The 14,695-nt window shown below is 45.4% G+C and overlaps 1 protein-coding gene across 1 annotated transcript in view; it reads left to right on the top strand.

Moving 5' to 3' along the window:
- The window catches only part of RASL12 (RAS like family 12), a 144,822-nt gene that overhangs the window by 38,913 nt on the left and 91,214 nt on the right, over positions 1–14,695 (top strand). The window contains exon 3 of the mRNA XM_069625090.1: positions 1,936–1,992. Within this exon, the coding sequence (XP_069481191.1) occupies positions 1,936–1,992 (57 nt within the window). The remainder of the gene's footprint in view (positions 1–1,935; positions 1,993–14,695) is intronic.

The raw sequence follows: 14,695 nt of genomic DNA, 5'->3' as shown, positions 1-14,695 counted from the left end.
TGACCTTGTGCCTTCTTTTGCTTAGGGACCTCAGGGACCTCCTGAATGACCTTGTGCCTTCTTTTGCTTAGGGACCTCCTGAATGACCTTGGGCCTTCTTTTGCTTAGGGACCTCCTGAATGACCTTGTGCCTTCTTTTGCTTAGGGACCTCCTGAATGACCTTGGGCCTTCTTTTGCTTAGGGACCTCCTGAATGACCTCGGGCCTTCTTTTGCTTAGGGACCTCCTGAATGACCTTGGGCCTTCTTTTGCTTAGGGACCTCCTGAATGACCTCGGGCCTTCTTTTGCTTAGGGACCTCCTGAATGACCTTGGGCCTTCTTTTGCTTAGGGACCTCCTGAATGACCTTGCCCCTTCTTTTGCTTAGGGACCTCCTGAATGACCTTGGGCCTTCTTTTTCTTAGGGACCTCCTGAATGACCTTGGGCCTTCTTCACAGACCCATACAGCAACTTCTTCCTGATTTTGTTATAAGGATCTTAGCAACATCTTATAGCATCTTACATAAACCCTATTTCAAACGTATAACATTTGATAGGAATTGAATAAGTATTTCAGTGCACATATGTTCTTACAAAGCTCTTAATGTACTGAGCTGGGGTGAGGGTTGTTTGGGTTGGGTGTGACATTTTCTTTGTTTTGTTTGGCTGTTTTTCATGGATCCTTTATTTCTTTGTTTCTTAGCATGTTACTTTTATTGTCTATGTTGTTTGCTGTATACTCCCTTTTCACTGACTAAATAAATAATTTAAAAAAAACAAAGGTCTTAATGTTCCCAAAATCCCACTAGTTTCTCCCAAGTTCTTACAAGCCACTCATAAGAATCTTACTGGGCATTTTTGTATTGGGGGCGTGTTTAAATGGGACTGCTCGATTATAAAACACTTCTGTGAATCTGGCCCTTTGTATTGGAACGTTAGTTTGGGTAGCCGGGAGGGGAGCGTGGGGGGGGGGGGGGCACTGTGTCCCATACATTATCATTATCCTGGAACCTGACCATTCCCGCCCTGTTTATTATTGCCCCATCACCTGTGACCTCGAGAGCTGACACTGCAGACAGTCTGAGGCACAGTGCATGATGGGGAACGAAACATTGAGACCTGGCTGGGTAACAAGCCACACTGTACACACGCTGTGGACTTCTCTAGGAAAGGGTTGCCTGGGTCCTCGGGGTTCAGCCTGCACTTGAGGTGCTGGAGCGCCAAGATCCCCCCTGTGAAAACTGATGGAAGTTTCAGGCTAGAGAAAGGCATCACTCTTGCGGGTAGAGGGGGTCTGGTGGGGGGTGGTCAGGGGGTGTAAATTGAACCAGATCTACCAAAGGGATCTGGGGCTTGCTCCTGGGGTGTCCCACGGGTTCCATGTCATTTCATTGCGGGATGAAATTTCGCGGGGTTTTTTCCACGATTTTTATAACGAAAACACTCATCGAATTTTATTTTTATTTTTATTTTTGGGAGGGCGGGTGTCCCACCAAGCCCCCATCCCCTTTAATTTTTTATCAATTCCCGAACACCCACAACCCATATATATATTTTTCTAACCCTCCCTAAATAAACTCAGCGAAAAGTCATCCTGTGATAAAAGGACGTCGTACCGTCCCTGGACACCTGAAGACTAGGGTAACCGGATGTCAAGGCTTTCCCGAAATTGCGGCCTTTGTCCTGGGAGTTTTTTTAAAATTAAAAACAGTCCAGGTTTTGGCGAAAGGAAGGGTATATGCTCCATCAACGTATAAAGGAAATAAACATTTTTAACCGTTAAGTTATTTTACACTTTATACCGGGATGGGCTCGAACCCCCCGCAACTGGGAGCCCAGGATACAGGGCGAGTGGTGGGAGGGTTAGTCCTACGTTTATGTTTGTGGCCGTCCTGGCTTGAGAGCCATGCATGTATGTTCTCACATAAACTCTCTGTCTGTGCTCTTTTTTGCAGCCCTCACAGTGAAGTTCCTCACCAAGCGATTTATAAGCGAATACGATCCGAACTTGGGTGAGTGATGTTGCCAACTCTTTGTGTCTTACTTCTCTTTTGGAAAACCCTGTGTCATTCTGATGACTGTTCCCTTGCCCCCCGCCCCCATTTCGACTTTGGGGACCATTTACTCTCAATGAAATGTATTATTTATTTTATTGTGGGCTTTGGCTCCATACCAGAGAACCTCTGAACCCTTTACACAGTAAAAGTGCTAGAAGCGCTTTGAAACACATTGTGTGTAGGTGCTATATAATGAAACTATCATACCATAGAGGAAAGGAGGTTACAGCAGTGCACTGCCAGTCTTCTGATGAAGCATGGGTTGGTTGCATTCAGAATAGGATACTCGCAGCAAGATTGAATGGGCAACTGAATACAGAAGCAGCTGTCCAGACTGGTATATATTTTCTGCAATGTAGAAACATGTTTTTGTTAGGGTGAGTAGCGTGACCGATTAAAACTGCAAACCCCAACTTCCATTATTCTCTCAAAAGTGCTCTTGGTTATTGCTAATAACCACGATTGGGTTCTATGAAGAGATATGTATTGCGTGACCTGGCCTGGGACCACGTCCCTCGGCACCGCCCACTCTCCTGCACGGCCCCACCCATCCAAGGATGAGAGGGTTCCCCCAGTACGTCTCCGCATTGTCTCCGCATCTGCACTAAGCACTAAACTCATCAACGCCATTAAACCATTCCTTTCCAAAGAAAACTGCCTTTCAATAGCAAGAGCTACCATAGGCGCTAAACTTGACTATTGCAATGCACTTCTAGCCGGCACCTCTGAAAAAAACCTAAACAAACTCCAGGTCACCCAAAATAACGCTCTAAGAGCAGCATTAAACATCTCCAAAAGGGACCACATCTCACTGGCAAGGCAATCAGTTCACTGGCTCCCTGTCAAAGAACGCATCACCTTCAAGGTACTGACTACTACCCACAAATGTATCCACCACACTGCACCATCATATCTCTCAGACACCATTCTCAGACAGACCTCATCCAGACCTACCAGACTCTGCTACACTAACCAACTCACTGTACCACGCATCCACAAGATTACAGCCGGGGGGCTGGGTTTCCCCTACATAGCACCAAAACTTTGGAATAATCTCCCCCACGCTCTAAGAGCAGAAGGCTCCCTCACAGCGTTTAGAAAAAAACTCAAAACCTCTCTCTTTAACTAAAATTCCTCTACCTACTGCCATTCAGGCACACACTGCTAACTATTGCTACTGCCCAAACTGTATGCATGTATGCCTCTGTATGCTGTAACTAAGACGCGCTTTCCCTGTAACCAGCGCTATTCTGTAACCAGCGCCACGATGCCTCAGGGCTGATTCTGTGCGCTTAACAAATGCGAATAAATAAATAAATAAATAAATACGTTGTTCCCATTTCCAGCCCAGCACTGGGTTACAGGCACGCAGACACTGTAATTGCTCTCCCTGGCCAGGCTTCCAGTTGGTGCTGTTGGAGATGAATTGTAAGCAATGCACTGCATTCCCATTGGCCGGGGAAGCGTTTCAGGATCGTATGCAGGCACACATCCTGCAATTGCACTTACAGACAGTCATTTCCCTTCGTAGGGCAGTGATATACCCTGATTCTGATTGGCAGTCCCTACCTTTGCAAACATTTAATATTTTCTGCGAATGTGGTTTTTGCCATCGAACCGTATACAGTGGCAGTGACTTTTTAAACCTGTCCCTGAAATAGGTTTTGAAAGCTAGCAACACTATTTTGGCAATTTCCTGTTTATGGCTTCATGTTGAGTATATCATTTGCTTCCAGTATCCTATGTACGGCTGCAAGTTGAGTCTATAGGTGGCTTCCATTATCCTGTTTATGGCTTCATATTGAGTCTAGAAGTGGCTTCCAGTATCCTGTTTATAGCTTCATGTTGAGTATATAGGTGGCTTCCACTATCCTGTTTATGGCTTCATGCTGAGTATATAGGTGGCTTCTAGTATCCTGTTTGTGGCTTCATGTTGAGTATATAGGTGACTTCCAGTATCCTGTTTATGGCTTCATGTTGCATATATAGGTGACTTCCAGTATCCTGTTTATGGCTTCATGTTGAGTATATAGGTGGCTTCCACTATCCTGTTTATGGCTTCATGCAGAGTATATAGGTGGCTTCTAGTATCCTGTTTGTGGCTTCATGTTGAGTATATAAGTGGCTTCTATTATCCTCTGCGTGTCTTTATGTTGAGTATATAAGTGGCTTCCCGTATTGTGTTTGTGGCTTCATGTTGAGTATATAGGTAACTTCCAGTATTCTGTTTATGGCTTCATGTTGAGTCTATAGGTGACTTCCAGTATCCTGTTTATGGCTTCATGTTGAGTCTAGAAGTGGCTTCCAGTATCCTGTTTATAGCTTCATGTTGAGTATATAGGTGGCTTCGAGTATCCTGTTTATGGCTTCATGTTGAGTAAATAGGTGACTTCCAGTATCCTGTTTATGGCTTCAGGTTGAGTATATAGGTGGCTTCCAGTATCCTGTTTATGGCTTCATGTTGAGTATACAGGTGGCTTCCAGTATCCTGTTTATGGCTTCATGTTGAGTAAATAGGTGACTTCCAGTATCCTGTTTATGGCTTCATGTTGAGTCTATAGGTGACTTCCAGTATCCTGTTTATGGCTTCATGTTGAGTATATAGGTGGCTTCGACTATCCTGTTTATAGCTTCATGTTGAGTATATAGGTGGCTTCCACTATCCTGTTTATGGCTTCATGCTGAGTATATAGGTGGCTTCTAGTATCCTGTTTGTGGCTTCATGTTGAGTATATAGGTGACTTCCAGTATCCTGTTTATGGCTTCATGTTGCATATATAGGTGACTTCCAGTATCCTGTTTATGGCTTCATGTTGAGTATATAGGTGGCTTCCACTATCCTGTTTATGGCTTCATGCAGAGTATATAGGTGGCTTCTAGTATCCTGTTTGTGGCTTCATGTTGAGTATATAAGTGGCTTCTATTATCCTCTGTGTGTCTTTATGTTGAGTATATAAGTGGCTTCCCGTATTGTGTTTGTGGCTTCATGTTGAGTATATAGGTAATTTCCAGTATTCTGTTTATGGCTTCATGTTGAGTCTATAGGTGACTTCCAGTATCCTGTTTATGGCTTCATGTTGAGTCTAGAAGTGGCTTCCAGTATCCTGTTTATAGCTTCATGTTGAGTATATAGGTGGCTTCGAGTATCCTGTTTATGGCTTCATGTTGAGTAAATAGGTGACTTCCAGTATCCTGTTTATGGCTTCAGGTTGAGTATATAGGTGGCTTCCAGTATCCTGTTTATGGCTTCATGTTGAGTATACAGGTGGCTTCCAGTATCCTGTTTATGGCTTCATGTTGAGTAAATAGGTGACTTCCAGTATCTTGTTTATGGCTTCATGTTGAGTCTATAGGTGACTTCCAGTATCCTGTTTATGGCTTCATGTTGAGTATATAGGTGGCTTCGACTATCCTGTTTATGGCTTCATGCTGAGTATATAGGTGGCTTCTAGTATCCTGTTTGTGGCTCATGTTGAGTATATAAGTGGCTTCCATTATCCTGTGTGTGGCTTTATGTTGAGTATATAAGTGGCTTCCCGTATTGTGTTTGTGGCTTCATGTTGAGTATATAGGTAACTTCCAGTATTCTGTTTATGGCTTCATGTTGAGTCTATAGGTGACTTCCAGTATCCTGTGTATGGCTTCATGTTGAGTCTAGAAGTGGCTTCCAGTATCCTGTTTATAGCTTCATGTTGAGTATATAGGTGGCTTCGAGTTTCCTGTTTATGGCTTCATGTTGAGTAAATAGGTGACTTCCAGTATCCTGTTTATGGCTTCAGGTTGAGTATATAGGTGGCTTCCAGTATCCTGTTTATGGCTTCATGTTGAGTATATAGGTAACTTCCAGTATTCTGTTTATGGCTTCATGTTGAGTCTATAGGTGACTTCCAGTATCCTGTTTATGGCTTCATGTTGAGTCTAGAAGTGGCTTCCAGTATCCTGTTTATAGCTTCATGTTGAGTATATAGGTGGCTTCGAATATCCTGTTTATGGCTTCATGTTGAGTAAATAGGTGACTTCCAGTATCCTGTTTATGGCTTCAGGTTGAGTATATAGGTGGCTTCCAGTATCCTGTTTATGGCTTCATGTTGAGTATATAGGTGGCTTCTAGTATCCTATTTATGTCTTTATGTTGAGTATATAGGTGGCTTTGAGTATCCGGTTTATGGCTTCATGTTGCGTATATAGGTGACTTCCAGTATCCTGTTTATGGCTTCATGTTGAGTATATAGGTGGCTTCCACTATCCTGTTTATGGCTTCATGCTGAGTATATAGGTGGCTTCCAGTATCCTGTTTGTGGCTTCATGCTGAGTATATAGGTGGCTTCTAGTATCCTGTTTGTGGCTTTATGTTGAGTATATAAGTGGCTTCTATTATCCTGTGTGTGGCTTTATGTTTAGTATATAAGTGGCTTCCCGTATTGTGTTTGTGGCTTCATGTTGCATATATAGGTGACTTCCAGTATCCTGTATATGGCTTCATGTTGAGTATATAGGTGACTTCCAGTATCCTGTTTGTGGCTTCATGCTGAGTATATAGGTGGCTTCTAGTATCCTGTTTGTGGCTTCATGTTGAGTATATAGGTGGCTTCCAGTATGCTGTTTATGTCTTTCATGTTGAGTATATAGATGGCTTCCAGTATCCTGTTTATGGCTTCATGTTGAGTATATAGGTGGCTTCTAGTATCCTGTTTGTGGCTTCATGTTGAGTATATAGGTGGCTTCTATTATCCTGTTTGTGGCTTTATGTTGAGTATATAAGTGGCTTCTATTGTCCTGTGTGTGGCATTATGTTGAGTGTATAAGTGGCTTCCCGTATTGTGTGTGTGGCTTCATGTTGAGCATATAGGTGGCTTCCAGTATGCTGTTTATGTCTTTCATGTTGAGTATATAGGTGGCTTCCAGTATCCTGTTTATGGCTTCATGTTGAGTATATAGGTGGCTTCCAGTATCCTGTTTATGGCTTCATGTTGAGTATATAGGTGGCTTCTATTATCCTGTGTGTGGCTTTATGTTGAGTATATAAGTGCCTTCCCGTAATCCTGTTTGTGGCTTCATGTTGAGTATATAGGTGGCTTCCAGTAGCCTGTTTGTGGCTTCATGTTGAGTATATAGGTGACTTCCAGTAGCCTGTTATGATGTGATATGATATGATATGGCATTTGTAACGCGCCTATACACAAGTGTTTCAATGGCGCGACAAGGCAGGGAGGGGGGAACAAGGGGAAGACAGACAACGATCCTACTAGGCCAGGTGTCATTTAGATCGTGCAAGTGCAGGGATAGGGGGAAAGGAAAAGGTGCAAGGGGAAGGGGAGGGGGGAAGTGCAGTACAAGGTAAGTAGAATAAAATAAATAAATAGGGCCAGCTGGTGGCAAGTGCAAGGTAAGTGCAGGCAAGTGCTGGGAAGGGGGGGCTGTAGGGATACAGAGACAGTCCCGCAGTGCAGGGGTTGCCAGGGAGGCAGTGCAAGTGGAGAGTGGCTGGGCCCAGGACCAAGGTTGGTGAGAGTGGCCCAGTTGCAGATTCAGTGCAGTTTCAGTGAAGAGTTTAGCAGGGGAGAGGGAGAGAGAAAGCAGAAGCAAAGAGGAAGGTTTTGAGGTGCTTCCGGAACCGGAGATGGTTCTCCTCAAGTTTCAGGGAGGCAGGAAGGCTGTTCCAGAGGGAGCCCCATGCCGCGGAGAGAGATCTACCCCCAGCTCGTTGCTTCGAGAAGCGGCTGACCCTGAGGGAGTTGGAGACGGATGAGCGAAGGGCTCGGGAAGGAAGATATTTAGGAAGAGAGAGTTGAAGGTATTTAGGCCCCAGGCCCCAGAAGGCCTTGTGGACAATGCAGAGGGTTTTGAACTTAATCCTCGCAGCCACTGGGAGCCAGTGTAGAGATTTCAGTCCTGGAGAGATACGGTCCCTGGGCTCTCGCAGTTCTGTTCTGGATGAGTTGCAGAGGGCGGAGAGTGGAGGCAGGCAGATTAAGATAGAGGCTGATACAGTAGTCTAGCTTCAAGAGAACCAGGGCTCGGGAGACAGTGAGCTTCTGGGGGAAGGAGAGGAAGGGAAGAATACCTCTGAGGAGGTGCAGCTGGTAGTGTGACTTCTTAGAGACGTCCGATATATGAGGAGAGAAGGAGAGTGTGGAGTCGAAGATGACCCCGAGGTTTTTTGCCTTGCATGTAGGAGCAGGAAGAGAGGCTGGCCAGAGAGCTGCAGGGAAGGAGGGAGTGGGTGAGCCGATGAGTAGAATCTCAGTCTTACTGGCATTAAGGCAGAGGTCATTGGCGGCACACCATTCCTGGATAGCAGACAGACAGTCAGAGATGAGGGAAGGAGAGGAGGAGGCCGAGGGTAGCCTGAAAATGAGCTGGGTATCGTCCGCATAGCACTCAAAGTTGGGGCAGAGAGCGGCGATGTGGTGGGCAAGGAGTGCCAGATACTGGTTGAACAGCCAGGGAGAGAGATTAGATCCCTGGGGGACACCACAGGTGGAGAAAAAGATGTCAGAGAGGAAGGACCCCAGTTGGACCTGGGAGGGTCGATTGGAAAGGAAAGAGGTCAGCCATGCCAGAGCCTGACCAGTGATACCCAGGTTGACACGGAGACGGTTGAGCAGGATGGCATGGTTGACAGTGTCAAAGGCAGAAGAGAGATCAAGCAGAATGAGAACACACAGAGTGTTGGAGTCGAGGTTCAAGAGCAGGTCCTCCCGGATGTTCAGGAGAGCAGTTTCCGTGCTTCTGGCAGCTCTGAAGCCAGATTGATGGTCATGAAGACTACCAACAGATTCAGCATGGAGGTTAAGCTGGGAGATGGCCAGTTTCTCCATGAGCTTGCCCAGGAAGGGAGTGATGGAGATTGGGCGATATTTAGCCGGGCAGGAGGGGTCGGAAGAGGGTTTCTTAAGAAGAGGGTGCACAAGGGAGTGCTTAAGGGGGGATGGGAAGACTCCAGAGGCGAAGGAGTGGTTGCAAAAGTCAGCCAGGGCAGGAGCCAGGGAGTCGATGTGGTCCTTGATAGTTTTGGAGGAACAGGGGTGAACCTGTTTAGACGAGACTTTCATAGATCGGACTTGTCTGGAAACCTTGTCAGCAGAAAAAAGGGGAAAGGCAGAGAAGGAGGGAGGAGGGTTGGCTGCAGAAGGGCCAGAGGAAGAGCCGGGAAGAGAGGGAGGTGATAGGAGGAGAGTGAGGACAGGATGTCCTGAGTTTTAGAGATGAAGTGAGAGGCCATTGCAGTGCAGAGGGCCTGGGAGGGGACAGGAGAGGTAGAGACTGCAGCAGGGTTGGCAAGCTCCTTGCAGATTTTAAAGAGTTCGGCCGAGTTGTTAGATGCCGCAGAGATGCGGGCTTGGATAAGGGCTCTCTTCTTGATGAGAACGGAGAGACGGTATTGCCTTTGGAGCAGGCGGCAGGCCAGTTTGTCAGAGAATGAACATGAAGCACGCCAATTCCTCTCTGCCACCCTGCACATGCGTTTTAGGGTGACAAGATCCGAGTCATACCAGGAGTTACATTTGGCTTTGGGCTTCAGGCGGATTCTCATGACGGGGGCAAGGATATCAAGAGTATCAGATATAGCAGAGTGGAGCATGGGTTGGAGAGGGCTGTGTCAGGGTGGGAGTCAGCCGAAGGGGGGGGAGTGAGAAGGTGGCAGCGAAAGCCTCAACTGACACGCGCTTCATGGGTCGGATGACCGAGAAGGTGGATGGCAGTGATGAGGGTGGCTTTGCCTGTGGGGTAGGGAGGGTGAGGTGGGAGGATAGGAGAAAGTGATCACTCCAGGAGAGAGGAGTGGAGAGAGGGACGGAGAGGGGAAGGTCAGAAGAGATCAGAGCATCAAAAGTGTGCCCTGCAGAATGAGTAGGCCCAGACGGGAGAATAGAGAGTGAGAGAGAGTCACAGAGGTCACGAAAGAGTCCAGAGGGGGGACAGGAGGCATCCAGGTGGATGTTGAAGTCACCAAGAAAGAGGAGTTGAGTGGTTGAGGACAGGAGTGAGGAGGAGAGGTCAGCCCACTCAGAGAGGAAGGAGGAAATTTGACCAGGTGGCCGATAGATAGTAGCCACGGTAAGGGAATGGCTAGGAGAGAGAGAGAGTCGGCAGACAAGACATTCAAAAGAGGAGTAGGTCTGCGTAGGAGTGACAGTGGCAGGAATCCACTCAGGGAAGATAAGGGCTACACCCCCCCCCCCCCTGTACGGTTGGGCCTGGGCACGGAGAGGATCTTGTAACCATCAAGTAGGAGTGTGTCAAAGCTGGTGACAGAGCTGGCCGTGAACCATGTCTCAATGAGACCGAGGACGTCAAGGTCCAGTTCCTCAAGAAGGCGACAGATATCAGAGGAATGTTTGATGGCAGAGCGAGAGTTAAGAGTGGCAATGTGGAGAAGGTTGCCATCCTTGAAGGACTTCCGGGGAGGGGTACAGATTAGAGGTACGCCCTGCGGAGGTGTAGAAGAAGGAGGTGAAGAAGGAGCACGAGAGGGGGCAGGGAGGGAGGGTAGAGGCAAGGTAGCCGAGGACAGAGGAGGGGGGACAGCAGGAGAGGAAAGGAAGTTGGTGAGGCGTGGGAAGCGTCTATCAAAGAGGTGAAGGTTGGCCTGAGGGCCTTGGACCAAGACGGTCCCATTAATGTAGACATTAATGATGGCCTTAGAGGAGCGGAAGGGGGCCAAGAGGACATCCCAGCGGGTGCCACCATTAATGGGAGAAGAGGAGAAAGGAGAGAGCACAGAGGCCATATGAAGGGTCCATAGGTCAGGCAAAGGCACGAAAAAGAGGATGTCAGTGAGAGTTTCCTTAGAGCAGGCACTAGTGTAGGTGTCAGCGATAGGGAGGCCTGGGTTGGAGACCAGGATGTCCTTTTTAAACTTTTTCCTACCAGATTTAGTGAGGAGAGCAGGATAGTCAATAGAGAAGCAGTTCGAGAAGATAGGCGAGCTAGAGAGCACCATGGAGTAGGAGGGAGTGGGGGAGAAGACAGACGATACGAGAGCACGCAGACAGGAAGTGAGCGGCAAGTCCAAGTTTACCACATTTCAGAAAAAAACAACAGTAAATGCGTATGTTGAGTTATGGCTTCATGTTGAGTATATAGGTGGCTTCCAGTATCCTGTTTATGGCTTCCAGTATCCTGTTTGTGGCTTCATGTTGAGTATATAAGTGGCTTCTAGTATCCTTTTTGTGGCTTTATGTTGAGTATATAAGTGGCTTCTATTATCCTCTGTGTGGCATTATGTTGAGTATATAAGTGGCTTCCCGTATTATGTTTGTGGATTCATGTTAAGTATACAGGTGGCTTCCAGTATGCTGTTTATGTCTTTCATGTTCAGTATATAGGTGGCTTCCAGTAGCCTGTTTGTGGCTTCATGTTGAGTATATAGGTGGCTTCCAGTATCCTGTGTAGGGCTGCATTTTGGGTATATAGGTGGCTTTGAGTATCCTGTTTATGGCTTCATGTTGCGTATATAGGTGACTTCCAGTATCCTGTTTATGGCTTCATGTTGATTATATAGGTGGCTTCTAGTATCCTGTTTGTGGCTTCATGTTGAGTATATAGGTGGCTTCTAGTATCCTGTGTGTGGCTTTATGTTGAGCATATAAGTGGCTTCCCGTATCCTGTTTGTGGCTTCATGTTGAGTATATAGGTGGCTTCCCGTATCCTGTTTATAGCTTCATGTTGAGTATATAGGTGGCTTCCAGTAGCCTGTTTATGGCTTCATGTTGAGTATATGGGTGGCTTCCAGTATGCTGTTTATGTCTTTCATGTTGAATATATAGGTGGCTTCCAGTATCCTGTTTATGGGTTCATGTTGATTATATAGGTGGCTTCTAGTATCCTGTTTGTGGCTTCATGTTGAGTATATAGGTGGCTTCCAGTATGCTGTTTATGTCTTTCATGTTGAAAATATAGGTGGCTTCCAGGAGCTTGTTTGTGGCTTTATGTTGAGTATATAAGTGGCTTCTATTATCCTGTGTGTGGCTTTATGTTGAGTATATAAGTGGCTTCCCGTATCCTGTTTGTGGCTTCATGTTGAGTATATAGGTGGCTTCCAGTAGCCTGTTTATGGCTTCATGTTGAGTATATGGGTGGCTTCCAGTATGCTGTTTATGTCCTTCATGTTAAGTATATAGGTGGCTTCCAGTATCCTGTTTATGGGTTCATGTTGAGTATATAGGTGGCTTCTAGTATCCTGTTTGTGGCTTCTTGTTGAGGATGTAGGTGGCTTCCAGTAGCCTGTTTATGGCTTCATGTTGAGTATATAGGTGACTTCCAGTAGCCCGTTTATGGCTTCATGTTGAGTATATGGGTGGCTTCCAGTATGCTGTTTATGGGTTCATGTTGAGTATTTATTTTTAAATGTTTTTATTGGCATTTATAGGTATACAAAAAACCGTTGAGAAATTGTTTTGAATTGCATCATCCAATGCATATATTGTATGGCAAGTGAACTTCAAAGAACAATAACGAATAAACAAACAATAATAACAACATTGACTGTCCCATCATTTACTGACTTGTAGGGTTCTATGTTTCTTGCGTAGAAGCCCAGGCCCGAAGCCGGCACTCTGCGTTGGCCCTCATAGGGAAGTGGTATAGCAATGTGCGTGGGAATAATTGTCTGATCTATGGACTGTGTTCATATTTGGCGTCAAGGGGGGGGTAGATTCAAGGGGGTTCATGTTGAGTATATAGGTGGCTTCTAGTATCCTGTTTGTGGCTTCATGTTGAGTATATAGATGGCTTTCAGTCATGTTGAGTATATAGGTGGCTTCCAGTAGCCTGTTTGTGGCTTCATGTTGAGTATATAGGTGGCTTCTAGTATCCTGTTTGTGGCTTCATGTTGAGTATATAGGTGGCTTCTAGTATCCTGTTTGTGGCTTCATGTTGAGTATATAGGTGGCTTCTAGTATCCTGTTTATGGCTTCATGTTGAGTATATAGGTGGCTTCTAGTATCCTGTTTATGGCTTCATGTTAAGTATATAGGTGGCTTCTAGTATCCTGTTTATGGCTTCATGTTGAGTATATAGGTGGCTTCCAGTAGCCTGTTTGTGGCTTCATGTTGAGTATATAGGTGGCTTCCAGTATCCTGTGTACGGTTGCATGTTGAGTATATAGGTGGCTTTGAGTATCCTGTTTATGGCTTCATGTTGCGTATATAGGTGACTTCCAGTATCCTGTTTATGGCTTCATGTTGAGTATATAGGTGGCTTCTAGTATCCTGTTTGTGGCTTTATGTTGAGTATATAAGTGGCTTCTATTATCCTGTGTGTGGCTTTATGTTGAGTATATAAGTGGCTTCCCGTATCCTGTTTGTGGCTTCATGTTGAGTATATAGGTGGCTTCCAGTAGCCTGTTTATGGCTTCATGTTGAGTATATGGGTGGCTTCCAGTATGCTGTTTATGTCCTTCATGTTAAGTATATAGGTGGCTTCCAGTATCCTGCTTATGGGTTCATGTTGAGTATATAGGTGGCTTCTAGTATCCTGTTTGTGGCTTCTTGTTGAGGATGTAGGTGGCTTCCAGTAGCCTGTTTATGGCTTCATGTTGAGTATATAGGTGACTTCCAGTAGCCCGTTTATGGCTTCATGTTGAGTATATGGGTGGCTTCCAGTATGCTGTTTATGTCTTTCACGTTAAGTATATAGGTGGCTTCCAGTATCCTGTTTATGGGTTCATGTTGAGTATTTATTTTTAAATGTTTTTATTGGCATTTATAGGTATACAAAAAACCGTTGAGAAATTGTTTTGGATTGCATCATCCAATGCATATATTGTATGGCAAGTGAACTTCAAAGAACAATAACGAATAAACAAACAATAATAACAACATTGACTGTCCCATCATTTACTGACTTGTAGGGTTCTATGTTTCTTGCGTAGAAGCCCAGGCCCGAAGCCGGCACTCTGCGTTGGCCCTCATAGGGAAGTGGTATAGCAATGTGCGTGGGAATAATTGTCTGATCTATGGACTGTGTTCATATTTGGCGTCAAGGGGGGGGTAGATTCAAGGGGGTTCATGTTGAGTATATAGGTGGCTTCTAGTATCCTGTTTGTGGCTTCATGTTGAGTATATAGGTGGCTTTCAGTCATGTTGAGTATATAGGTGGCTTCCAGTAGCCTGTTTGTGGCTTCATGTTGAGTATATAGGTGGCTTCTAGTATCCTGTTTGTGGCTTCATGTTGAGTATATAGGTGGCTTCTAGTATCCTGTTTGTGGCTTCATGTTGAGTATATAGGTGGCTTCTAGTATCCTGTTTATGGCTTCATGTTGAGTATATAGGTGGCTTCTAGTATCCTGTTTATGGCTTCATGTTAAGTATATAGGTGGCTTCTAGTATCCTGTTTATGGCTTCATGTTGAGTATATAGGTGGCTTCCAGTAGCCTGTTTGTGGCTTCATGTTGAGTATATAGGTGGCTTCCAGTATCCTGTTTATGGCTTCATGTTGAGTATATAGGTGGCTTCTAGTATCCTGTTTGTGGCTTCATGTTGAGTATACAGGTGGCTTCAAGTATGCTGTTTATGTCTTTCATGTTGAGTATATAGGTGGCTTCCAGTATCCTGTTTATGGCTTCATGTTGAGTATATAGGTGGCTTCTAGTATCCTGTTTGTGGCTTCATGTTGAGTATATAGGTGGCTTCTAGTATCCTGTGTGTGGCTT

The sequence above is a fragment of the Ambystoma mexicanum genome, chromosome 11 (assembly GCF_040938575.1).
Source record: "Ambystoma mexicanum isolate Mex_15411 chromosome 11, UKY_AmexF1_1, whole genome shotgun sequence".
NCBI lineage: Eukaryota > Metazoa > Chordata > Amphibia > Caudata > Ambystomatidae > Ambystoma > Ambystoma mexicanum.
The sequence above is the reverse complement of the archived record's forward strand: the minus strand, read 5'-3'. Positions and strand labels throughout refer to the sequence as shown.